The sequence below is a fragment of the Epinephelus lanceolatus genome, chromosome 21, assembly GCF_041903045.1.
Source record: "Epinephelus lanceolatus isolate andai-2023 chromosome 21, ASM4190304v1, whole genome shotgun sequence".
NCBI lineage: Eukaryota > Metazoa > Chordata > Actinopteri > Perciformes > Serranidae > Epinephelus > Epinephelus lanceolatus.
Genome location: NC_135754.1, coordinates 4531140 through 4557509, shown reverse-complemented (window position 1 = coordinate 4557509; position 26370 = coordinate 4531140). Strand labels below are relative to the sequence as shown.

Genomic DNA, 26370 nt, shown 5'->3' with positions numbered 1-26370 from the left:
ATTTGTCTTAATGCAGATGGCTTCCTCATGTCTATGGTTGCTCTGCTCCTTTCTTGCCCTTCAAGGACAAAGTATCGCTCCATGTACCTTCACTACAGTTTTCTGTAAAGAGAGCAAGCCTTAGAGCTTTTGTTTTTAAAAGGCTGCTTGTCAGGATAGAATAATACAGATGGAGAGAAGAGGAGAGAGTTCTCATCAAAAATCCTGCCCTAGCTACAACACATACATTATTAATCATATGACTTTTGCAGTATGTACTGTGTCTGTGTTTCTCTCTCAGACTGGAACATTTACTGTGATTGCGCACACACACACACACACACACTTGAGTTGGATACGCAGCAGCTGCAGTCTGGGGTCTAACAGGGTAAATCTGCCAAAGAGGATTTTCTGCTCTATAATCTTTTCCTCACTGCAGAACTGCTGCTGCTGCAATCTCTCTGTCTCCCCCTCCCCTTCTCTGCATCTCTACTTCTAATTCTGTCTCTCCCACCCCATCTCACCTCCTCCCTGTCTGACGCAGTAGACTGGGATTTCATAGACATTCACCTGAGATGACTGGGTTGTTTAAGGACACCATGAAGTGGGTGGGTGTACGGAGCAATGTCTCATCAAGAAAACCACCCTCTCATTCTGTCACTCTTGCCAGTAAATAATTGCATATGCCCTACTTTTGACACAGGGGTGTTATATACTTGACAACTGAGGATGAGGAATGAGGATTACTAATATATATAGATGAATGGATGGATGGATGGAATGTTAGACAGATGGATAAAAAGTATTAGATAGATAGATAGATAGATAGATAGATAGAAGTACTGCAGTAATATAATTAATATTGTATTATCTGCCATCTTCACTGCACCCTCTGAAGCAGCAGAAGAAAGGATTTGGGGACTGTTTTTTTTTTCTCTTTTTGGCTTCAAATGGCTACAAAATGCCCCTCATATCTACTGTTATACAAGGAATTTCCCCTGTCACACACAGTATTATTATCTGTATCTGACAACTTAAGAGTGGTGATGTGAGAAGATAAACTCAGGCGCTACACCCACAATTTACCAGCTTTTTGCTGTTGATGTATCTAAATCTCCCTTTCTGACAGCATAATGTTGCTTTGCCTTTCCTATTTTCTGTGTAGCAAAAGCAGCTATAGCTCTGCTTGGCGTCAGCTGGATTTTTAATATGGTGTGTGACACTGCAAGTGCTTTTAAATGCAATTTTAACAGCATGTTATGTGGTGCACAGTGTGCAGAAGGAGCCTGTGGTCGTTTCCATCATGCTGTATGAGTCCAAGATAATACTTTTATTATCTGAGTGTGCCCAGTGGTTATGAAGGGTGTTTTTCATATTTGTTCTTTCCTGGACTGGGTGCTAGTGATCCGTTTCCTCCAATCCAGGCTGTCCTACAGTAAAAATGGAGTCATCCGGATGGATGGCTTCTCCACTCCAGACCAGTTTGATGATGAAGCCCTGGCCCTGTGGGTCCCTGGGCTGATGGAGGAGAGCCATTTGGACCAAACCACAGCCAAGTACATCCTCAGCTTCATAGGAGACAAGTTTTGTCAGATGGTTTTGACTGAGAATACTGCAGCCACCTGGGTCAAGAAGGATGGTAAGATATCTTTAAAAAAGGCTGACATTGATGAAATCTCCCTAACTGTGTCTTTAAATTGATCCTAGTGTGTGTGTGTTTTTGTGTGTGTGTGTGTGTGTGTGTGTGTGTGTGTGTGTGTGTGTGTGTGTTTCAGCCAAGCTGGCGTGGAAGCGAGCAGTGAGGGGGGTGAGGGAGATGTGTGACGCTTGTGAGGCAACACTCTTCAACATCCACTGGGTCTGTCAGAAATGTGGCTTTGTTGTCTGCTTGGACTGCTACAAGGCCAAGGAGAGAAGGAGCTCCAAAGGTCAGTTGTGTGCATGTTTGGACAGTTAGCAGCTATAGAGCAGGCTGCACTGGGATTCTTGCACGCACTTATATCACAGAAAACCAGTCAACTGACTTCTACCAATCGAGCGAACAAAACCCTACTTTAAAGGTACCCTCAAAGGTCATACAGCGTGTCTTAAATGTCAAGTTGTACTTACTTCTTTAGAACATACTATTTGTACTGTACCTTTCTTCTTAAAAATGCTCTGGCTTGCCTTGGGTTCCATGGTTTTTGGTCCTGGCAACACATGGCATTGACGCATCAGGCCCCCAAACCAGTTTATATGTAACAAAAATTGGGAACCTGAACATGACCTGAAAAATACTTCCATGTAAAAACAAGTAAAGTCCGCACACCAAAAAAGCAATCAAGTGTGATTTATAATAAATCACACTTGATTGGAGCTTTTTTGGTGTGCGGACTTTACTTGATTTTACATGTTAACTTTTTTGGTCCAGCACCCACCCTCATACGGGGTAAGATGTGCGTGTTGTTTTTCCACTTTTGTCTGAAAAATACTTCCGACATCAAAACCAAATGGGAGCTGATGATCCGAATTTCTTTTACTCACTTGTTTACAGCATGCAGTCTTGGATTTACAGTAACCAGACTCTTACAGAGAAGATAAACAAGTCCAATTTCCTGCATAACCTTTCTCCAAATCTTGCATCCCTACTTTAAACACCAAAATCCCACAATAACACAATTGAGGCAGCAGTAGACAGGCTGCTCCTCTGTCCATTGATGATAAATCACTTTTTTCGAAACGGAGTCTGGCTTTGAGAGGAGCGATTTAAAGGCTTCAGTTTCGCGTGGGAAATTACTGTCTGACGGAGAGCTAAAGTGGTGAAAATACTCTCAATATAGAGTTCACTTTCACTGATATTGATTTTTGTAGGTAAGACTTCTTTTAGGTAGCTTAAATACAGTGGTGGAAAAAAGTTTTCAGACACCCTTAAAATTTTACACAATCTCAAATATTATCATGAAATATTTATGGAAAAATCTTTTTTGTGTTTCAAAAGGTGTGGCTGCATTAGACAGATACAAACAAATACAAATTATATTTTTTTGTTTATTGTTTACAAGAAAAACTAACAAAACTAAATTCTTGACAGTTTCAATATGTCAGTTCTCAACATTGTCGGTATCAAAGTCAACAAATAACAGAGAATGTGTTCAAAACTGAACAAAAAATAAATAAACCATCACATCATCAAATTAATATTTAGTAGTCCTGCCATTAGCACGTAGTAGAGCTCTAATCCTGGCTGGCATGTTCCCCACGAGCCTTTCACACTGTTGAAGGGTAATCTTGTCCCATTCTTCTTGAATTACTGCTTTTAATTCTTCTAAATTCTTTGGTTTATGCTTTGAAACAGACCTTTTGATAATCCACCACAGATTTTCAATGGGGCTCATGTCTGGGGATTGAGCTGACCACTCTAAGACCTGGATACTGTGCTCCTGCAGCCAAGTTCTACTGGCCTTGGATGTGTGGCAAGGGGCATTATCTTGTTGAAACATCCAGTTTTTACCTTGACGGAACAGTGCACGCGCAGAAGGGAGCATGTGGGTTTCGAGAATGGTACAATACTTGGTAGAGTTCAATGTGAGTCAGTGAGATGACCAACACCAGCAGCATTCATGCATCCCCAAACCATGATACTGCCTCCACCATGCTTGACAGTAGGTACTGTACATGCTGGAGATAATGCTTCGCCTGGCCTTCTGCGTACCCTCACATTAGTAGGAGGAAGATAAAGCTGGAAACTGGACTCATCTGACCACAAAATCTTCTTCCAATTCCTGGCTTTCCAGTTCTTGTGTGCCTGGGCCCAACGACGCCGGGCTAACCTCTGTCTCTCATTGATCAGGGGCTTCTTGATAGCCTTGTAGGACCTTAAGCCATGATCTAAAAGTCGGCCACGTACAGTGCGGGTGGAACACTGGACACCAGTTTGGTTTGACCACTGCTGCTGAAGCTCCTGTGATGTCATTCGGCGGTTTTGCCTGCACATGCGGATCAGGATGCGGTCATTTCTTGCTGAAGAAACCCTTGGAGGCCCAGATCTTGGTTTGTCTTCCAAGCTGTTGGTTCGTCTGTATTTCTGCAGAGTGTATCCAACTGCTGAAGGACTGCATCTGCACTTCCTGGCTATCTGGCAGCACCTGTACCCTTCCTGGCTGAGAATCTTTATCTTCAGGCGTGTTTCCTGCGTTAGGTTCCTTGTTTTAGCCATTTTTGTGTCTGAAGAACTTTCAAATGTGCTGGCTTTATGTAGACACGAAGCTTGGCAACAAAAATTGTGTCTTTTAATAAAAAGAACGACCTTCATCACTGGTACCAAAATGACCCAATACTCAAAATTTCTTATGTATTTTTATGGAACCAATCAATTTTAAGTTTTTAATGGCTTTTTTAGGATTTATTTAGTATTTTGGCTGTGACTGTACTAAAAGAAATTGCACTTGAAGACCTAAGAGTGATTCTTAATGCAATATTTCACAAATGCATGGGGTGTCCGAAAACTTTTTTCCACCACTGTACATTTTGTTGCTGCCCCCATCCACTGCAGTACATATCTTAGCTTTTGTGTTGGACTCCAGCCTGTTTTTCCAAACTGGGGGTATGCTGACTGACATCTACTGTATGTACTACACAAACTACGTATAAATATCTCATACAACCTCACTTCAAAAGATTCGAACAAATTCTTAAAGTAAGAGAACAGCACTGACTTCATTGAACTTCTCAGTGTGCTGCAGCCTCACACAATGTGTGGTCATTATGGTATTATTACACTAATTGACTTGTGTCTCTCTTTCTGTGATCAGACAAAGAACTCTACGGCTGGCTGAAGTGTGTGAAAGGCCAACCCCATGATCACAAACACCTGATGCCAACACAGATAATACCTGGCACAGGTACAGTACACACTCCCCTCATTATCTTTCTGTTTACGCCACGTCTTAATTTCTATTTTCATGATCCTCTTTATCTTTCTGCTGCTTGGTCTTGCTATATCCTTAGCACACATACAGTAGACTAATATTGTGGCTGTTGGGTTAAAGGTTGATAGGGATTTGGACTACTGTTGTTTACTGTGGGTGATAAGCCACCCCTGTAGCAGGCATTATGTTATTACAGTAATGCAATACCTATCACGTGCCCACTCACAGGATCTTGTTTCATTTTAATAAAGGTCAAGCTTTTTTCCCCCTTCAATATTTTTTTCCTGAAATGTTTAAATTCTGCTGCATCTCTCTGATGTTTCAGTGCTGACAGAGTTGGTGACTGCCATGCACTCTCTGAGAGAAAAATACAACATCAAATGTCACTGTCCCTGCACCAACAAGCAGAACCTCCTCAGCAAACTACCAGCCACCAATGGCGTCTCACAGGTAATACTGTTTGTCCCAGCTCCTGGAGGTTATGTTGTATTTTTATGGTTACCTAATATGTTGTTCGGAATTTCTTGTAAATGATGCTTATAGACATCTAACATGATTTCTGGAGGGCCACAACATTTTATTATTTATGACATTAACTCTTCAGTACAACGAATGGCAAGTTAACTCAGTTTAACTCTTATATTCAACCAGCAGGGCAAAACAAGTCAAACAAGAGTAACTTAAAATACATTAGGAATAACTTTTTATAATTAACTTTAGTTTTGTCTTGTTAAAGGAAATATTTTATACTTTGTGCCATCTGCAACATATTTGTTTGTGTGCTCTTAAGATTCATAATAAGTGCCCTCATAGTATAATTGTAAGAGTGGAATCCCAAAACTGTTGTATTGGCCCGCATGGCTTGCATTCACGCCGAATTGCAAAAGTGACTGCACAGTAGTGTGGTAGTGTCCTATTTGTGGGGGAGTGACCAACTATAGAAAGTGACTCTCCTGATCTCAGTGATTAAGTATTTATCTTTGTGAAGATAGTTTATGTTGCCTTAAAAGATCTTTAGAATTCCCTCTGATTATCATAACTGCTGTTTCTTTACAGCCACAAAAGACATACATATATGCACACACAAAGGAAGTCAGTGCTTTCCTTTTCTAGGATAGTACACACAAGCTATTAATACACACCTTCACCTTGCTATTTCTTTTACTCTCTATAACACTTAACAACAGAAAGAGACTGTATTACTTGTCCCCGTGGACTGCAGGCAGCATTTGACTGATCGCAGGTTACGTGATTGGCCACCACAGCATGACATCGAGTTGCATTTCTTCAAAAGTTGATTTTGTTTCAACTTTTCACTGGAGGCCACTGTGTTTTCAAAATGTCCTGCGGCGTCACCACCGCCTAGATGTACTACCCACATTCAAAAATATCCATCAAATGGGAGGACTGGCATTTTGCACCAGCATATGGTTGGATGTAAATGCAGCTTTACAGATGGTACTGTACTTGGTGGTTAGTGCACACAACAGCTACTGTCCCTTAGAATTAAAATGCAAATGATCTCGGGCCGATTGCACCAACAGTCACTCCTGGTCTCACGCAAAGTTGGTTGTACATTGACGTTCTAAGTCCGACCTAATAGTTACGCCGGTTGCACCATCTAGGCTTAAGCCTTCTTTTCACCAAGACTGGATGTAAATGTTATACCTGGTCAGGAGCAGGCATAAAGTCAAAATCTCAACTGTTTCCATATATCAGCAGCCTGATAGACAATGAGAGAGCCACAAACTGAACAACAACAACCCATATCAGCTTTCCTGCCAGAGTCTCCTCTTCATCTAGCTAACTTACAATCATGAGCACACATCTTGTCCTTCACCTCATCTTGTTGAACAAACAACCAAACAAATGTTCAGCGGTGAAAAGTGCACTGCTAATGAAGTTGATGACTGTTTAGAGTGACTTTCTGCCTTCTGACTCTCTTTTACAAAGGAGCTATTATCATTTTGTATAACGAGCCGAGCTTGTCAGTCTTCTGTTAACCCTCACCTTTCTGTGTCAGGTTCTGCAGAACGTCCTGAACCACAGTAACAAACTGTCTCTGGTGAAAGCTGAGCCGGGGTCCCAGCAGAACTCTGACCAAGCAGGAACCAAGGCAGAGACTAATGGAGGTGGTGGTGGAGGCAGCAGTCCAGGCAGCGATGCAGGAAGTGCTCCTGTAACACCACCCGAGTCCCAGTCACCTCTGCACTTCCTGGCTGACCTGGCAGAGCAGAAATCCAGGGAGGAGAAGAAAGGTGAGGGGAAGGGAGAGATTTTGGATTGATGTGTAGTCAGTACATGTTATCATTCAGTATTCTTAATGATTCATAACCCTGTTCTCTCAAGTCATTTTCTATATTTCACCTCCACATATTATGTTGTTAGTAAGCTCTTTCTTATTTCCACGCTGCCTCCCTCCTCCTCTTTCTCTGACAGAAAACAAGTCAGTGCTGCTGGGTAAATCAGTGAAGGAAGACAAGGAGGGGGACAGCCTGGAGGTCCTGCAGCAGTGTAAGACCACCTCACTGGTGGCCAACAGTACAGAGCAGGGCTCCACACTCCGAGATCTGCTCACCACCACAGCAGGGAAGCTGAAACTGGGCTCTACTGATGCAGGGATTGCCTTTGCACCAGTCTACTCTACTGCGTCACAGGTATGTTTCTGATATAGTCAAGGATTGTCATTGTTTCATGTGCTTTACTGCACAGGTGGAGTATATCCCACCTCAGTATTCTGTATCCATCCATCAGCCTTCAGCAGCTTTACATCTTTTGTACCACTTGTCAATACACACCGCAGAGCTGAGCTTTAGTTTGTCAAATTTAGAAAGAACCCTGTTTCAAAATACTGAAATATCATTTTTTCCTCTCTTCTCTCCGTCTATAGACCGGAAAAGGTGGGAGGACCATGCCCAATATCCTCGATGACATCATTGCTTCAGTAGTTGAGAATAAAATCCCCGCCAGCCGCCAGAACATCACCACCAAACTGTCAATCAAGCAAGAGCCTGTCAACCCAGGAAACAACAACCCTACCCCTGCTATTACTGAAGATGCCAAACCAGACAGGAAGAAGTCAGCGCATGTTACTGCAGCAGTGCCAGAAGATTCAACCAGTCAGTATCCAGATATTCCCCACTGCTGGTTAAACAATAGACGGTTGCTGTGGCTCAAAGATCACCGCAACCAGAACAACTGGAAGCTGTTCAGAGAGTGCTGGAAACAAGGACAGGTACACATCAGTCTCAACAATGTTTTCAGCTGTAGTAGTCATAGTAACAGTCCTGTATTAATAGCAGTTAGTTAAGTCATTAGTGATAAGGACAACCATATAAATTGCTTTGTATTTGTCCAGCCTGTGTTGGTGTCAGGGATCCATAAGCGGCTGAATGGCGGCCTGTGGAAAGCCGACTCCTTCAACCAAGAGTTTGCAGACCATCAGGGAGACCTCCTCAACTGTAAAGACCAGGTGGTGTCCAACTCCGGGATCAAGGAGTTCTGGGATGGATTTGAAGACATCACCAGTGAGTTCATCTCTTCTCAGTTTCACTGTTTGATTGATAAGATACTGTAGCTGTTACATTCATCACCGATGTGAATCAGAAAACGGTGATAAAAGATTATTGATTCAGTCTAACTTAAATCATTTTACCTCTTTAGAGCGGCCCAAGTCCAAGGATGGAGAACCAATGGTGTACAGACTGAAGGACTGGCCATCTGGAGAGGAGTTTATGGCACTCATGCCCTCAAGGTAGGCATACACGCTTAACCTCTTTTTCACTCTGGTACCCCCCATGTCATTGGATTTCAAGCTTTACAACAAAGAACAAAAATGCAAACCTCTAATTTTGATAAAAATGCTAATTATAATAAAACATTTAATGAGCAAAGGCCTTAAGATGCAAAAAATGCACAAGATCCAAAAATGATTGTGAGCCCATCTAAAAGAGGTGATTGTTTTTGCAGATATGATGACTTAATGAAGAACCTGCCCCTGCCAGAATACTCAGACCCAGAGGGCAACCTCAACCTGGCCTCCCACCTGCCATCTTTCTTTGTCAGGCCAGATCTGGGGCCAAGACTATGCTGTGCCTACGGTAGGTTTGAAATTAACAGCAGCAAAATAATACTAAAACAAAGAGTGAGGAAACAAGAGACACGTTAGCTTCAGACTTTGAACATGTAGTTTACCAAGTAGGAAGTACTTGCAGCGTTGTCCCAGAGGTAACACATCTGGCTTTACTAATACATACATCTGCCAAACATCTGGATATTGGCTTTTTAACCTTTTAATAATTGTTCACCTCAAATACATGTATATAGTTAAGACTGATTTGATAATTGTCTGATCACCATCACACCATGTTGCAGTCTGAAGTTTTTATGCTTCCATACATATATGTCTATTTAAATCCTACACAGACAGAATCCCTCTCTGCCCTTCTTCTTATGAATCATTTGCGTGTCTCCCTGTAGGTGTGGCTGCATCTCAGGACCAGGACTTTGGGACTGCCAACCTCCATGTGGAAGTCTCAGATGTCGTCTCTGTTCTGGTCTATGTAGGAGTAGCCAAAGGCAATGGAGTCCTTTCCAAAACTGGTAAGGCTTTCTAGAGTCAGTTTAAATAATGTGAAAGTATTCCATATGCAGGATAAATGCTAAACAATGAATAGAAATGAGGAAGGAATAAAGGGAGGTGACCTGGTTGACAGAAAAGTGTAAGACTGCATCCCCCTACTTAATCTAAATTACTGTATCCAAAGGCACTGAGGTCCTATGTAATGCGGTGAGGAAAATACATAGGTGGCTTTAACAATGCAGCTATGTACTGCTGTCACCACTTATTGGGACTGCTGAATCCTGTAAAGTGAACACTAGAATGACAGCTACATTCTACAACCTTTGTACCTGACTATTAAAGGTTGACACTGACCTTTTTTTAGTGTTGCCAGTAGTCTCAGCGCTGTTGTCCTCTCCTTGTCCCCCATATTTGTTGAAGTACCTCTCTCCAAAAAGTTGACTTGACCGAAATACTATAATTTTTATATAAACTGTGTCACACTGCTGCTCTAGGTTTGTATGAGGCTTAACTGATATGATAAGATTACTGTTTGACATGCTATTGATTTGCCAAGATAACAGAAAAATATTCAATCATGCCATGCAGAATTTAGTGCTATATTCACTAGGGATGCAACAGTCCTCTGTAAAATATTGAACCGTTCGGTCCTCCTCGGATCAATATGCCCTTATGGACGGTGGGTTTTCGGTTTTGCAATTAATTTTGCATTGATCCCAACAGAAGTCATTTAAGGTTACCTTTCTTATAGAACAGGTCTATACCTTGTCCTTTTATTAAACAAATAGCCTTATGTTATTTATCTTATTTACACAACGGCATGTCATTTCTGTCTCTACATGGTCGCACGTTTACAATTCTCCTCTGCTCTCTGTATCGCTCACGGCGGAGTTCGGCCCCGATGCGCACAAACATACACAGACACGTACACACAGACACATACACGGCCCAGGCCGCATTTACCTGACCGACAATTATAACTGAGCCCGGCCAGAACTCGCAGCACAACACTTAGTACACAGTCTATGGAGCGGAGCCTGTGTTGCGTTCTGGCCTTGTCACGTAAATAACAAATTCCAGCACGTAGCACAACACAGCAGCACGTCAAGTGCCCCATAGTGTATACTGTACTGAGTTGTCAAGGTTAAGAGGCTGTTAACTTAAAAGAATTACAGTATGTTTACATTTGGAAAAGTGTTATTGAGTACACTAGCGATACTGGAATTTGTTTACTGCGAAATGCAGTTCTTGCTGACAAGCAAAATAAAGAGACAATCTTGGGGGGAAAAAAAATTCTCTTTACACACAAAACACGTACCAACGGCTACCTGTACCGTTGCACCTCTAATATTCACTATATATACGCTACATATATATATATATAGCCTCGATAACATATATAATTTTGTCAGCACGGCAGTGCCCCGCTCCCACTACGAGACCTGAATGGCCTGCAGTGAATGCTGCGTTCAAGTGACGTCTTTCTGACTGGGAAAATTCAAGAATACTCCCTCATGTTGGAAAACAACTCTTTAACTCGGTCATAATTTCACACAGAGGCATTCTCTCTCTCTCTCTCTCTCTCTCTCTCTCTCTCTCTCACTCACTCACTCACTCACTCACTCACTCACTCACTCACTCACACACACACACACACACACAGACGCGCACGCTCTCTTTCACACACACACAGACGCGCACACTCTCTCTCACACTTTGCGCGGTATACTGGTACCAACGGTAGACCGCGGCACTAAAACTCCACAGTACATATCATACCATAATGTTGGAGTACCGTAGTACTACGTTACCTCAGGTACCACTGCTGTGGGATAAGTTCAAAGTCCAGTCGCAAGAGGGTGAGTGTCCATGCGCCATCCAATAACGGCGCGCGCTGTCCAATAACGGCGAATCCTGCCAGTTGTGGGTTGAACGGGGGTCACAGACACAGACAGGAATACATATTCCTGTCAAATACGGCAGCCATAGTGCTCTGCGGCGCAACATAACGGCTTACCGGTGACAGATAAGCCCGGCTCCAGGTCCAATAATGTCCTCTTGTTGGCATAATGACTGCTCAGAAGTACCTGAACAGCTGAGCCGCAGCAGCACACAGGTATGTGGCGTGTCAGAGGAGAAACGGGCCGATCGCCCGATGGGGGCGAGAGGTCTGCGGTCGTTTATAACGTAAAGTTATAGATAATTGTTTTATGTGTTTTAATGTGTAGGTATATAAATGTTTTCAAAGACGTTTATGTTGAAATAAAAATACCTACAAGTAGTTATGTTTCCTTGTATTAATACATATACAAGTATGTTTCCTTGTATTAGTTTGCCCTCTTGTGGACATAATGGGGAAAAAAAAATATTCGAATGGTTCGAACCTATGAGTTATTTTTAGAAGGAATATTCGAATGTCATTTTTGAGCAATTTTGACAGCCCTAGTCAGTAACGGCCCACAAACCTCACCGCACTTAGGGACTGTTCTTTACTTATGAAGGGACCATCAGGGGAGGAGGGTGGCTGGTTGATTTTTATTTTATTTTGATCCCCCCTATGTTAATCACTTATTGATGCTGTTTTTGAAGTATGAATGAGTCAATAATTTATTCCTTTGAAAAGTGATTTATCTTTTTATAAATGACAAAAGGCACATCTGCCTCATTTTTGCTGTGGTATTGTGATACTACTCAGAACTGTGATACTTTCATTGGTATCGTACCATGGGTCCCAATTTTGGTACCGTGACAACACTATCTCACACACACACAGATGCACTCTCTCTCTCTCTCTCTCTCTCTCTCTCTCTCTCGCTCTCTCTCTCTATCTATCTCTCTCTTCTAATATGAGATAAAAGAACTACTGAACCTCATTTACCTTAGTGAAAAGGTATTCATTTGAATGGAACCATGAGCCAAAATTCTTTAAACTTTTTTTTTTTGTTACTATGGAATGCACTTTTTCAGTTTGTTTACATAGACAAGTCTAAGTTGTTCAGTGCAATCATTTTCTATATATATTTATTTTTTTTAACTTCTGGAATGAACTTTTTCAGTTTGTAATCCCGATGCATGTATTTGCATCAGTTCAAGGGGCCTTTATTTTTATATCATTAAGTAATGCACCTTATTTAAATTGATGTTCATTTGAGATATCAAATAGTTTTTTTGTTTTATATCTTTTTGAAAATGTTTGAGATGCTTGCCAATAGTTTTTCATTGGAAAAAATAAGTATCTCTTCATTTAAAGAGTCAAAACTGTTTTGGTTTTGTTCATAGTATTGATGTCATGATCTTAGGTATATACTGTATATGTGTGTGTGTTATCGGTTATCAGGTATCGGTATCGGCCTTTAGGAGCTGAAAGTTATCGGTTATCGGTAACGGTTTAAAAGAAAAGTTATCGTGCATCCCTAATTTATATCTATGTACATGTCTCTCCTCATTTTCCTTTGGACAATAATTTTGTATATCATTTTTCTGAGAGCAGTATCAGGGGGATTTTGATATCGCCCAACCTTAGCATTTATGTTCAGTTCAGTTTATTTGCAAAAACAGAAAAAAAAAGTACAATTCATGAGACATAATGCAGATGTAAAATAGGGCACCCTGAAAAGCTACCTTAAAGGGGCAAAAAGCGAAATCGTTTCACTGCTAGGTTTGCTGTTGTGCACTGCCTGTAGAGCAAAACAAAGTGTGTCATGAGCCACTCCTCCCTCTACCTCTGCTCTCCAACACCCCCCCCCCCAACTCGCCTCGTCTGTGCAGCCGAGCACCACAGCATCTCCATGGACTATTACATCCAGACGGTCCCGGTGTTTCTTCCGCAGGCTCCACTTCACTCAGCTGCCCGATATATACCCGCTGCATCTTCCCACATTAACCTGAATAACAAACCAGGGCTCGGTGCTCCGGTTGGATCCAAATGGAGAGCCGGCGCTAACGTTAGCTGGGAAGCTAGCGGAGGCTAACTGGCTGTGCTGGCAGCTGAGTGAAGTGGAGCCTGAGGACGAAGCACCGGTTAGCCCCGGTTTCACTACAGGCAGATTCACTCGCCACAGGGGCGAGGAAATAAAACTTAAACAGCCAACTTAGTTTCTTTCACTCACTTGCTTTCCTGTTAGCATTAGCACTAGTCGGCTGCCACGCTAACGTTCCTACTATTCTCTGTGAGCCCGTGAGCGCTCCGGCACAGCCCACCGGGCTACATTTTACAATGCTAATTGCAAATGTTAGCAGGGCTACTCACCTAACACAACCAAAACGCCTGACCCATTGCTGGGACCGAGCCGCTAATTACTCAAGCTCCGGACATTAACCCATGCTACAATTGTAACATTAAATTTAATTGAATCGACATAGCGACATGTGCCTAATGTTACTGTAACACTAATTAAAACAGACATTTGACTTCATGTTGTACCTGTCCAGGAGAAGAAGAGCTAGCTCTGAGTCAGATTGTAGCCCTTTTAGTTCTCGCAGTGCTCTCCACCTTGGAAATGCAAGGCCAATGTTAATCCGAGTTCTGTCCCTTTCTTTATCTTACAATTTCTTTGCTAACAACCGTTGTTTCTTACAAGGTAATGTCGGATCCTGGTCGTCTTCAGGTGGACGTTTTGTTCCACTCTCTGCCATTTCACTTCGAAAATACGCGCTGCCATTGCTCACTGGCTGTAGCCTCTTATAGGGAGGGAGGGCCAAGGGCTCCGAGAGGGGGGGGTTCACATGAACGTACATGAATGCGCAGCCGGACCGGGTTGTAAACAAGGGGCTGGAAATCAACACAGAGAGAGGTTGTGTGAGGTCATGTTATACTCCAGATGAAATTACACCTCTAGTTCTTCACATAGCAATTTTTTAATTCCTTCAATCTAGAAATGATGAATTTCGCTTATTGCTCCTTTAAGGTTGAGAATAGGGGCCCACATATGAAGCAAGTAGTATTTAAAATATATTATTTTTAATAATGGAGAAACACTGTGCACAGCTGCGCCTCTGCTCTGGGTGCCAGCTGTTGTAAGATAATCCGAATGAATCAAGATCTTGGTGTACACGGGAACTTTTATTTTTCTTGTTTCATGAGTATATAAAATATGTTGACTCACATATTGTCTGGATTTAAGAAGTATGGGTCTGCATTTTAGAGTGATGAAAAGTAAATCCTCTCCGGATTTATGTATCTTGTGCATTTCTGTTTTATTCTCTTCAGTTTAATTCATTGATCTTGGAAATACAAAAATGGATGCTCAAAGAACCACAGTTGCATCCACAGTGGTCCTTAACGGAAGATAAATGAGAAGATGAAACACAAAAACACAGGATTATTGAAATTGCAGCCACTTATTAGTTTCCTCTGGTGTTCTCCTTTTTATCAGCCACACCTCGTTAGACAACAGTATCAGGAGCAATAGTGTGGGTGCTGGATGGATGAGTTTTTGACTGACTCATGCTTCGTTCACATGGAATCAGGCAGACAGCAGACAAACACCTTCTGGACAGCACAGGGAAAACAAACAAACAGTCCAACAGAATGGCAGGATGGTAACACAAAACACACATAGCGATATGTTGCGATGGTGAGGCTTTATTGTTTGGAAAGAATGGAATAAAATATATTAAATAAAATTATTGTGTGTCTGTGATTTTATGTAATTTCAAGTTCTTAGCTTTTAACATCCAGTTTTAAATTCTCTGGCAGAGGACGACAAAAAGTTAAAATATTTTCGCTTGGCATTGCAGCGCCATCTACCGTCAACTATCGCCAGTATTCTGTTGGCTTCACACAGTTCTTCTGTCCTGCTCTCATCCACTAAAATTCTATCTTTTTTGCTGTCTCAATCCATATTAACACAGCATGAAAAACTAAAAAGAGAATTTTAATTATTTGGAAAAAAAACCTCAGTTCAGCCTTAGAAACAAGAGTGTGTGTCTGTGTGTAGGAGTGTTGAAGCGTCTGGAGGAGGAAGATCTAGATGAGGGGGTTCGAAGGAGGCTCAAAGACTCCAGTGAGACACCGGGGGCGCTGTGGCACATCTACCTCAACAAAGACATGGACAAAATCCGAGAGTTCCTGCACAAGGTCAGCACTCTGATGAAGATCCTTAGTAACTGCAGCAGTTTCAAATGGAAATATTGTGAACTTCAGCACAAATATTAACTTTACTAATACCTCTCTCTTCCTGTGCTCACCACCCACCACCTCTGCACTGTCAGGAGCAGGGATTAGACATTTCACTGGACCAGGACCCAATCAGAGAGCAGGGCTTGTACCTGAGCAGGAAGCAGCGTCAGCGGCTACTGGACGAACATGGAGTCCAGGGCTGGACTGTAGTTCAATTCTTGGGAGACTCTGTACTGATACCAGCAGGGGCCATGCACCAGGTATATAGACTATTCACACACACACACACACACACACACACACACACACACAGATGATCTCACTGGTCAGATAATGAAAATATTTGATCTGGCTGAGATGTGGCATACACTGGTACTTTATTTTAAAGGGAGTTTTCAGGTTCATTCAGCTTCATTTTCATTTGTATCAGCAGTTTAGTTTAGTGTTGATGGCTCATACACTCCATCATAAAGCTACGTTGAGCAGAGCCCCTGCAACCCCATATCCTACTTATTATACTGATAGGTACGATGGCCAAAACCATGAAATAATGATTCATTGCTGAAAATCAGACCTGCATATCTTGTGCCAAATTCAATCTTTGGAAATTGTTGTCTCCTTTATTAAAACATGTAAATGCAATTTAATTGATTTTAAATATAATTTTACAGTTAATTCCTGAAGAGCCGTCTTGAACTTAAGTACTAGTCTGTGTGGCTTCATGAGATTTTGTGGGGGAGGAAACATATATTAATATGTACCCTACAGTATATTAACATGTTTCTCCTCCACTGTTGTTGTTGTTCAACACTTAGATGTGATTGTTGGTCTTTGTGATATTATATTTATTATTATTATTATTATTATTATATTTGTCCCGCCCCTCCTCCTCTGTGATTGGAGGGTTGTGCACTGCATTTTACCAAAAGTTGAACATTTTGCAACTCCCGGCAACCACAAAAAAAAAAGCCAAACATGCAGTGCTTAGCCAGAACAGACACTCAGCGGGTTGCCACTCTGCTGGTGTTCGTAGCATAGTGTAAATACACAGTGCTACCACTGCAGAGAATGCAAAAAATACACTGGCCCTAGGAAAAAAAACACTGTTCTTCTGGGGAAGTTTGGGTGGACCTGTCGCTGCAGCTGCACTTGTCGCTGTCATCCACTTGCTGTTCTTCTTCTTCCATGCTGGGAGGCTTTCTTCGTCTTCCTTTGGCAATTAATGGCAGACTAGAACACTTGTAGGTCTTAATGCTGCCCTGTAAGGTCCAGAAGAATTGCATCCCCGGTACCCACGGTACTGGAGAAAAACAAGTACCGTCACGTTGATTCATGTCAGAATTTTGGCATCGACTTGGTACCAAAGTATCAGTTCTCATAACATCTAGCCTAGTTAGAGTAATGTTTGTTAAAAACTACAGTGAGCACCTGTTTTAGGAAATTCCTGAACCTTTTTTAAAATGAAGCAGCCGGGTGTTTTTAAAGATTTACATCTTCAGTTGGACCCAATTGGCTTAGAGTTGAGTGTCACAGACAGAGTAGGAAAGCACTGAGAGATGGATTACCACATTGTTGGATTTATTGAACATGAAAAAAATATAGAATACCATCTGCCTTATTCTTTAGATTATTTGTGGTTGAGATGAATTGAATACCTGCCATGCATCTTCACAGCCTTTTTAGTCTTTAGTCCATAAATTAAAAGCATATTTTTGCACTATGAGATGTCACAAATCACATATTTACTGTAGTTCATAATGAATGTGTATTTTTCTTTTAATTTTCATGATAAATTGATGTTTCCTGTACAACCTCATTGCTGTAATTCATGCTTTCATAACTTTTCCATATACAAGATGACGTAAACCTTTTTTATAGTGTCCAGATATGATCTGAGCTCAGTGTCCTCACCTCGTCCTCTCTCCGTTCCATCTGTCAGGTCCAGAACCTCCACAGCTGTGTCCAGGTCATCAATGACTTTGTGTCTCCAGAGCACGTGGCCAACTCCTTCCACCTGACCCAGGAGCTGCGGCCCAACAAAGAGGAGGTCAACTACGAGGATAAACTACAGGTAATGGACTGCAACTCAATCAGCTGTTATTTAACACTACGTTGTTGAAAGCCTTTCCTCATTTAGGATGAAGGAGAGTTTTTATGAGATTATATATATTGGTTCCCCCTCACATTGACATTATTAGTGCTACATTGGCAGTGCAGCAGTGTATTAGCTGTGCAGCTGAAGGCAACATCTGTCATCTGCCACTGATTCAGAGTAAGCCCTCTCCTTCCTCCCGTCTCACTCACTGTAGCAGCCTGCCTTTTCTTTAGAGAACATTCTTGTGTGTGTGTGTGTGTGTGTGTGTGTGTGTGTGTTTGTGTGTGTTTGTGTGTGTGAGTATAAAATAAGGACAGACAGAATGGCAGAGTGAGTCATCATCAGTGATGTTCTCTGGACATTGAGTCCCTCTGCTCTGAACACACTCGACACACACTCTTTCTCCCATTGACATGATTGGAAATGAGATGTGAGTCACCATCCATCTTCCGTCTGTCTGTCTGTCTGTCTGTCTGTGGCCGTGTTCATGCTGACAGGCTGCTGGGTAGGAAAAAGCTAGAGATCAGGTCTGTTTGGTTCTACTCTTCAAGACATGATGAGCAGCTGATCAGTGGAGGATCATTCTGATGATTTAAAGTATGCCTACACCGAATGTATTTACCTCAGGACTGTCCATCTAGATTTGCACTAATAATAAATCCTTTTCTGATACCGAAACCCGTATCTGAAATGCCTCCAGTGCTGCCTAAAATGCTGGATCAGGTTTCGGCGCGTATGCATGTCTACGCGCCTAAAACATAATAAACGTAATGTAATAATAAACATTATAAGAGGTTCTCAATAGTGTATAAAATATCAAAGTACTCTGTTTACGATGCATAGAATATCTCTAGAGGCTTACTTTAAATGGCCTGTGTGTGCTTCATCACCAGTGCCATTGTATCCCTTCCAGAAGCGTTGTACTCTAGCATGGAACAGCAGTGTTTTTTAGAGACTATTCCATGATGCATTGGGTTGAGTCTGTTAACAAATCAGTGAATGTGTCACTGACTGCATAACAGTGCTGATCCCAGAGGCCATGCGAAACTGAATAAATGACATTCACCCTGTCCTAGTATCAGTAGATCTGTGCTGTTTAGGCAGCAAGCGAAATAATGAGTAGGATATGATAAATAATGTGTAGATTATCCTGTGCACTCTTGGACAGTATTGTAAGGTGCATGCCCAGGGCGTACTGAGCAATCCATGGATATGTACTGATCAACCACAACACTAAAACCACTGACATGTAAGTGAATAACACTTGAAATACATTTAACACATTTAATTACAATTCAATGTTCTGCTGGGAAACTTGGGGTCTCTAAGGGCAGTGCCCCATGTACCATGCAACACCACAAAAACTCCTCAGGAATGGCTTGAGGAATGTGACAAAGAGCTTAAGGCATCACCCTGACCTCCAAATTCCCCAGATTCCAATATGACTGAGCATCCGTAGGCTGTGCTGGTACCCTACCTCACAACCCACAGGACTCAAAGGATCTGCCACTAATGACGCACAAGTGGAGCGCTGCAAGTGGCATCCACATGAATGCCAGGACCAAAGGTTCCCCAGCAGAACCTTTCATTGTAACAAGATAATCAATTTCATTGACTTCATGTGTTGGTGGTTTTAATATTGTGGCTGATCAGTAAATATGATATATATAAAATATAATAGTTGTTTTTTCAATTTTTATTTGGCTTTTGGCATGGATAAGGGTTAGTAGTATACAGCTGTCATTATTATTTTTTCCCCCACAAAGACATCAAATCCAGTAATGTCTGAACATATCTACCTATAAATTGTAGGTTTGCGTGAAATCATTTTCCAGTGATTTACATTGTGATGTATCACTATTGCCTTTTTGAGGCTTGGCTACACGAGTAGACACCAGGGGCCAACGTTAAATATAAGGTGAGAGATGTAACCTTATAACAAAACATTTTTGTTTGGAAGTTTCACTGATATGTTATTATTTTTGCAGGCTGCACATTGTTCTGTAAAAATGTCAATCAAAGGCTCATTTCTAAACTTAATTTTAAATTATTTAGGAAATATCATTCTTTTGATTTACATTTGAGTCATCATCTCTCTGTCAATGATCCTTTAATTTGATCCTGAACTGTGGTGTACTTTGTAAAGTCAGTTTCAACATAAGCACTATATGAATAAATCATTGATCCTTTGACATTGAATAATCATAATGATTAAAATTTTATTGCAATTATGTTTTGGAGAAATTTGATAAATTAGTGGTATGGACACTACAAATATCCACAACTGTGTGTAATGCACGCTGCTCTGGCACCATTGTATTGATGCCAATGCATGTTTAAGGGTATTTCTACATCCATTTATGGTGAACTGTGGGTATGCACCCAGCTCCACAATGACTGAGATTTGTAAAACAGAATCAGGTGTACACTCAGCTTTATACATGTGATGAAAAAGATGTGTATGCACATTTCTGTCTTAGTACATACATAGTTTTATTTGTGAATTTCCACATAGTGTTATGCATCTGGCCCACCATATTATAAACAATATACATGAGCACTGACAGATGTGTAACTGCAGTTGGACATCACTTCACTTTTGGAATCAATAAGAGGAATGAAAAATAATTGTTTCATAATGAATCCCTGGTTCTTATAAATTTAGAACTGGCTCCATGTTAGAGGTTTTCCACACGCAGTCATACTGTCATTTCCTGAAGATGACCTCTGTCTAGACACCACCACTCCCCCGAGAGATAGTGTTGCAGATATATTTTACTCTGGTTGTTGATTAGTGCAGCTGTGACAACTCTTTCTCCTCCTTCTCCTCCTCCTCCTCCTCCTCCTCCTCAGGTGAAGAACATCCTGTACCACTGTGTGAAGGAGGCGGTGAGCTCCCTGAAGAGGGGCAGCTCTGAGGAAGATGACGAGGAAGAGAACTCATGACACCCCCTCGGCCTCGTCCACACCTTCAGAGAAGGACACCACTCCCATCAGCACCTCGCTCTCCCCACATCCCGCTCCTCGCGTGCAGGACTGTGTCATGTGACCACAAGAGGCAGTTGGGACAGAGCTGGTCATTTGATCCAGGGGACCTCACGGTGTGAAGCGCACCTGCATCACACATCCAGTGAGAGGCACGCCCACCCCCAAACCTTTAGTGCCAAGAAGAGACAAACACAAGATGAGAGTGGCGGCTGCATTGACAGGGATTAAACCTCGACCACCACACACACCTCTTTGTGTTTCATGGACTCAGAACACTGGGAGGAATTCTTGGAAATTGAGGACAAATAAAAGCAACTACGCTGGAGTGAAACGGCACTACAAGCCTCCATTGAAACAGAACTCTTTAGTGTGACAGATGGTGCGTTTCCATGGAGACTCAGACTGTCCTGAGAGCAGCAGCAGTGATGGAGACACTGAGCCCCCTACTGCTCTCCCATTCTAATTTGCTGTGGATTATAAAGGCCAGAAGGTTTAATCCCTGTCTGTAGCAGCAGCCAACACGTCTTGGACCGAAGATTTCGCTGATCATGACACTATCACCAGCAGCAAAGCAGCATCAGGACCCAAAATGTCATCTCTGCTGTTTAAAAAATTAAAAACAAAAAAGATCTGAGGGGGGGGAAAAATGCAAAACCGAAATCTCAGATGTTTGAGTCAGCAGGCAGTGAGCTCTGCTGCTCCCTCGTTCGTTGTTCCTTCTGTAATTTGTCTGTTCTCGTCCTTTTTTTTCCAGTTCTGTCGTCTGTTGCTGTTTTGTTCCTTATTTTCTTTTTCATACATTGTTTTTTTTCCTCTGTGAAGATGTATTTATTTTATAGCTGTATGATATGCGATGTTATTGAGACAAAAAAATGCATTAATGTAAATGTGACTTGTACAGTTTCTTTTTTTCTTTTAGTATGTGGTTTTCAGTTGTAATACGGCTCTACTGTGATGGAGGACACACACACACACACACACACACACACACACACACACACACACACACCTGCTAATGCCTGTACCTTTGGGAAATGTTGATGCTCTACAGTCCTCATGCCATAAATACATTTTTTTGAAAATGAACTGCCAAACTATTGTAAAGACTGTGTAAAGTTGTATTATGTAAAGAAAGAACAAAATGGCTTATACACTTCAGCATTTTATGAAAAAAAAGTATTTGCTGTAAAATTGAGACATTTACAAAAAAGATGTAATTTATTTAAGAAAAGAATGACATGTCTTGTTTTTTGTTGAGTTAAGATTTACTATGGTGAACTTTTGAAGTTAAAAAGATTAAAATAATGAAAACGTTTACTATAATGTGTAAATATATACATATATACATTCACTGAGGTATTTTTTTAAAACATGGCTTGCTTCAATTTCAAATTTTAAAGTGCAAGTGTTACATGCTTTGTACATTGAAGTTCAAAAGGGTTTTACATTTTCCATTAAAATGGATTTATCAAACATTTGATGTTGTGTTTTTGCTGCTGGGGCTCAGGTTGAATTCCCACTGGTTCTTACCTTGGGTTTACAAATACACTGCTCAAAAAATCAAGGGAACACTTAAATTACACATGAGATCTTGATAAACGCATTTGAAGTTGAAGATTTTTACTGATGCACATTGTATAATTGTAATTTGTTGTGAACAAAATGTTGTAATAACAGCCAATGGAAACCAAAATCATCAACCCACTAAGGGCAACTCATAATGTGACTCAGTAGTGTGTGTGACCCCTGCATGCCTGTATGCACTCCCAACAATGTCTGGGTTTGCTCCTTATGAGGTGGTGTCTTGGGGGATCTCCTCCCAGAACTGGATCAGGGCATCAGTGACCTCCTGCACAGTCTGTGGCGGTACTTGGCGGCGACAGATGCACTGATAACGTCTCATAGGTGATCAATCCTCCTGAACCAGGAGGAACCCAGAGCCCACTGCACCAGGTCTGTCAAATCGCTCTGAGGATTTCATCCCAGTATCTAACAGCAGTCAGGGTACTGTTGGCTATGACATGGATGTCTGTGAGACCCCCTGAGGATATGCCTCCCCAGACCATCACTGACCCACCACCAAACAGGTCATGCTAGATAATGTTACAGGCAGCAGAACATTTACCACAGCATCTCCAGAGTCTTTCACACCTGTCACATGTGCTCAGTGTGAACCTGCTCTCTTCTCTGAAGACAACGGGGTGCTAATGGCGGACCTGCTAATTCTGGGGTTCTCTGGCGAATGCCAATCGAGCAGCATGGTGCTGGGCTGTGAGCACAGGTCCCACAAGAGGACGCCAGGCCCTCATGCCACCTTCATGGACTCTATTTCTGACAGTTTGATCAGAAACATGCACACCAGTAGTCTGCTGGAGGTAACTTTGTAGGGCTCTGGCAGTGCTCCTCCTGTTCCTCCTCACACAAAGGAGCAGATACTGGTCCTGCTGCTGGGTTGATGCCATTCTACAGCCCTGTCCTGCTCTACTCGTGTAATTGCGGGTCTCCTGGTGTCTCCTCAATGCTCTTGAGACTGTGCTGGGAGACATGGCAAACCTGCAGGTACCGCCTCATGCTACCAGTAGTGACAAGGACACTAGCAGAACACAAAACTAGAGAAGAATCAGTCAGGAAGGATAAGGAGAGAGCAGCTGTCTGTGGCCACCACATGTAAAACCATTCCTTTTTTGAGTGTCTTGCTTTTGCCTCTCCATTGTACCTGAAGTTTAACTGAGTTGGTGTTACACTGTGACCATAAAGTGTTCCTGTAATTTCTTTTGAGTAGTGGACTTTGCTGTTTTCATTTTGTATATTTGATGATAAAAGTAGACTGAAAAATGACCAACAGTTAACTCATCAGTTTTTAGCTCATGGGTGCAGCCACAGAAAAGTCCTCAGACTTAGTCTGGTTCCAGACCATAGACCCCGCCCACTCAACTGAGTAGGCTTGCATCTCTGGTCTGGCATACTTCAATGAATTTGCGATTTATCTCGTCCAAACGCTGGATGGACCAATGAACGCCGGGGGTCTAGCGATTAGCCAATCAGCGCCACGCTGATGTCAAGCTGTACGCCGGTGGGTAACTGGTGAGGATAGCAACAATGGCGACCGCTACAGATCCTACAGACCACATTGACGATGCTATCGAGGTATTTCGCCACTACTTGCGTTAATCGAGGACCAAATTAAGGGAGCTGCTAAACTGGATTTAACAGCGATGCAGCTGGGCGTGCACGACGACGGAGACATTTTAAACGGGCAATGCTCGCTTGTTTTCGGCACCCCCGAGGCATGGATACTAATGACGTCAGATTCTGGGTGAGTCGTTGATCTCTACTGATTGGTTAGGGAAAAAATCAAATTCCCTCCCTCTTGTAAATCGCCTTCAATGGAAGCCATGTCAGACTGAAGGTTCTGGGAGCTTCAGTCTGACACTCAGGCTACCTCAGACTACAACAACAAAAGGGAATTCAGTTCATTTAAATGCACAATATATTTTCTATTAACCAGTAACCTTTGTTTTTTTTTTTTGTCCCACGTCTGATGGAAATGTGGCTGTCAGTCATGTCAATCGCCCTTTTTACACAGAGATCATGCCATAGTAAGTAGGTATAACCGCAGCTGGAGCAGCTACGTGACCAGCTCACTAGCTTCATGACTCGTTGACCTTTACTTACACGTCAAACTAGAGTTGGCCCCTTCACTCTTGGCCCAGAAGCTGAAGTCCCAACAAAAATGCAAAGTTAGCATTAAGCTAGCTATGATGTATCAGGTTTAAAAACTGATACTGTTAGGGTCAAGGTAAGGGTAATGGGAAGGTTACATCTCATTACTTATAAAGTGAATCATGTCTTTAAGGATAATGGATTATAAAGTGGATTATTGCTACATTTGGCCTCATATTTGTTCACTACAGGGTTGAGTTGTAGCATGGTTCAAATAACCAACGCAATGGAGGGTGTGTCTTGTCCTAGTGGGCAACTCGGTTTTTCAGGGGTGTGTCATGTATGCTACAAAATAAATGTGTCTGCAGATGTACATGTGTCCTCTATATAGACGATACAAAGTCCTTTACTACTGCCACCTTTGCCTTTTTACACAGCACCAAACGGTAGTATCGTGATGCCCCAGTATCTGATTATAGACAGCATGCCGGCATCACAGAAGCAAGAGGCATGACATATAACACAACAGCATTGGCCTCTAGTGTGACAGATGACATACACGTTGGCAGCTCTTTCTAAAGAATAACAATGGTATTAACATGGCAATAACAATCATTTTCCGTCACAGTTATATAGCAGCTGATCTTGTCCTCTGCTCTGAAGGTAAGGAGCTCCTGGACTTCATTCTTTTGCTTCGGGGACATTTTCAGCCGCTGATCCTCTACTATGAGTTAGCTGCTAACGGCTATCAGCTACATTTTAAATCCCTCATAGTGGTTTGCACACAAAGATTTAAGATGGACGACATGACAGCTCCCCAACAGTGAAGCCGAAACATCTGGATTGCCCCCTGGTGGCTGGCTGCTGTATAGGTCATAAAGCCTGTCCTCTCCATTAGTGGATGGCAAAACTCAAAGTACACATTAAATACATTTTCCCAAAGATGGTTTCTGTCATCTACGGTAGTTTTTAATCACACTGCTGTATGTTTAAGTGTTATTTTTTCCTGACAAATTTGATTATAATTAGTTATTTAAAGCTATGACAACTGTGTGAGCCAAACAGTGGGCTCGCAGTCAGTGGCGCTACATGTGATAGATCAGGTGTATGGGGTTTACAGCGGGGGTAAGTGGAGATATGTTGCCCATCTTTATAGACAGTCTATGATCTTCCACATAACACTTTATCAAAACATCACACCCATGTTGCCCATGATCCCACCCTGCCAGCCGTCCCCTCCATACAGACATCATTTCGGCGCTGTTACTACTCTTGATGCCCGCTTAAAGGCGAGACAACCCTGTCCCCCCATTCCACGATTGTACCTTTCATACAGAACAGTGAGGTGGAATAACAGCATGAAATCCACACCTTAAAGAGGAAGTGTAAAAGATTGCCTATTGGAAGAGCAACTTGAATATTGCCTATTTCTTGTCATTTTCTTGTCTTTCCGGAAATATATTCTAGTGCACTTGTTTGGCTTTAAAATGAGAATGTTTGATCCAGCTGGTGGGGAGTTTGTTTCGGCTCAACTGTATCCAACATGTTGGCCAGGTCACAAGCACAGTAACAAAATCTTGATTCATATTTGATCAGCGCCGCCTAGTTTGACAGTTTGACCGCAGTTCAGGAGCAGTGATTGAACTGATTAACAGCTGTGTTAGAGACTTCTCGGCTCTGATTGGTTGTTTTTGCTCAGCTGCTGTGGATTCTGGTAGATTTTTTTTTAACAGATTATCTGTCTCATGTGCTACTGTGTGGATGTAGTCACACTTAAATGACAAAAAGTTATTTTTATAAAAGTTACCAACTACAGCTTTGATGTAATAATAAACTTGTGAGTTGAGTTGAGTTGAGTTGAATTACTGATGCATGAATCAACTATTTGATAACAATAAAATATGAATATATAGTAACGCTCAATCTTTAAAACATTTTAAAGTATGGGAGAAAACAGGAATCAAGCTGAATCTCTGCATGGTGTGTATTGGATATGTTCATATGATTTCCAGTGTCTGATCATTACCACCAGGTG

At 41.9% G+C, this 26370-nt stretch overlaps 1 protein-coding gene across 3 annotated transcripts in view; it reads left to right on the top strand.

Annotated features, from left to right (window-relative positions):
- The window catches only part of jmjd1cb (jumonji domain containing 1Cb), a 192800-nt gene extending 171958 nt beyond the window's left edge, over window positions 1-20842 (top strand). For all 3 annotated transcript variants that reach the window (XM_033611862.2, XM_033611861.2, XM_033611863.2), the window contains 15 exons: window positions 1404-1618; window positions 1755-1907; window positions 4770-4859; window positions 5212-5336; window positions 6910-7144; window positions 7326-7543; window positions 7777-8121; window positions 8245-8413; window positions 8550-8640; window positions 8856-8986; window positions 9366-9488; window positions 15408-15547; window positions 15682-15849; window positions 17529-17660; window positions 20538-20842. In XM_033611862.2, coding sequence (XP_033467753.2) covers window positions 1404-1618; window positions 1755-1907; window positions 4770-4859; window positions 5212-5336; window positions 6910-7144; window positions 7326-7543; window positions 7777-8121; window positions 8245-8413; window positions 8550-8640; window positions 8856-8986; window positions 9366-9488; window positions 15408-15547; window positions 15682-15849; window positions 17529-17660; window positions 20538-20630 — 2428 coding nt within the window. In that variant the 3' untranslated portion in view covers window positions 20631-20842. The remainder of the gene's footprint in view (window positions 1-1403; window positions 1619-1754; window positions 1908-4769; window positions 4860-5211; window positions 5337-6909; window positions 7145-7325; window positions 7544-7776; window positions 8122-8244; window positions 8414-8549; window positions 8641-8855; window positions 8987-9365; window positions 9489-15407; window positions 15548-15681; window positions 15850-17528; window positions 17661-20537) is intronic.
- The last annotated feature ends 5528 nt before the right edge of the window (window positions 20843-26370 follow it).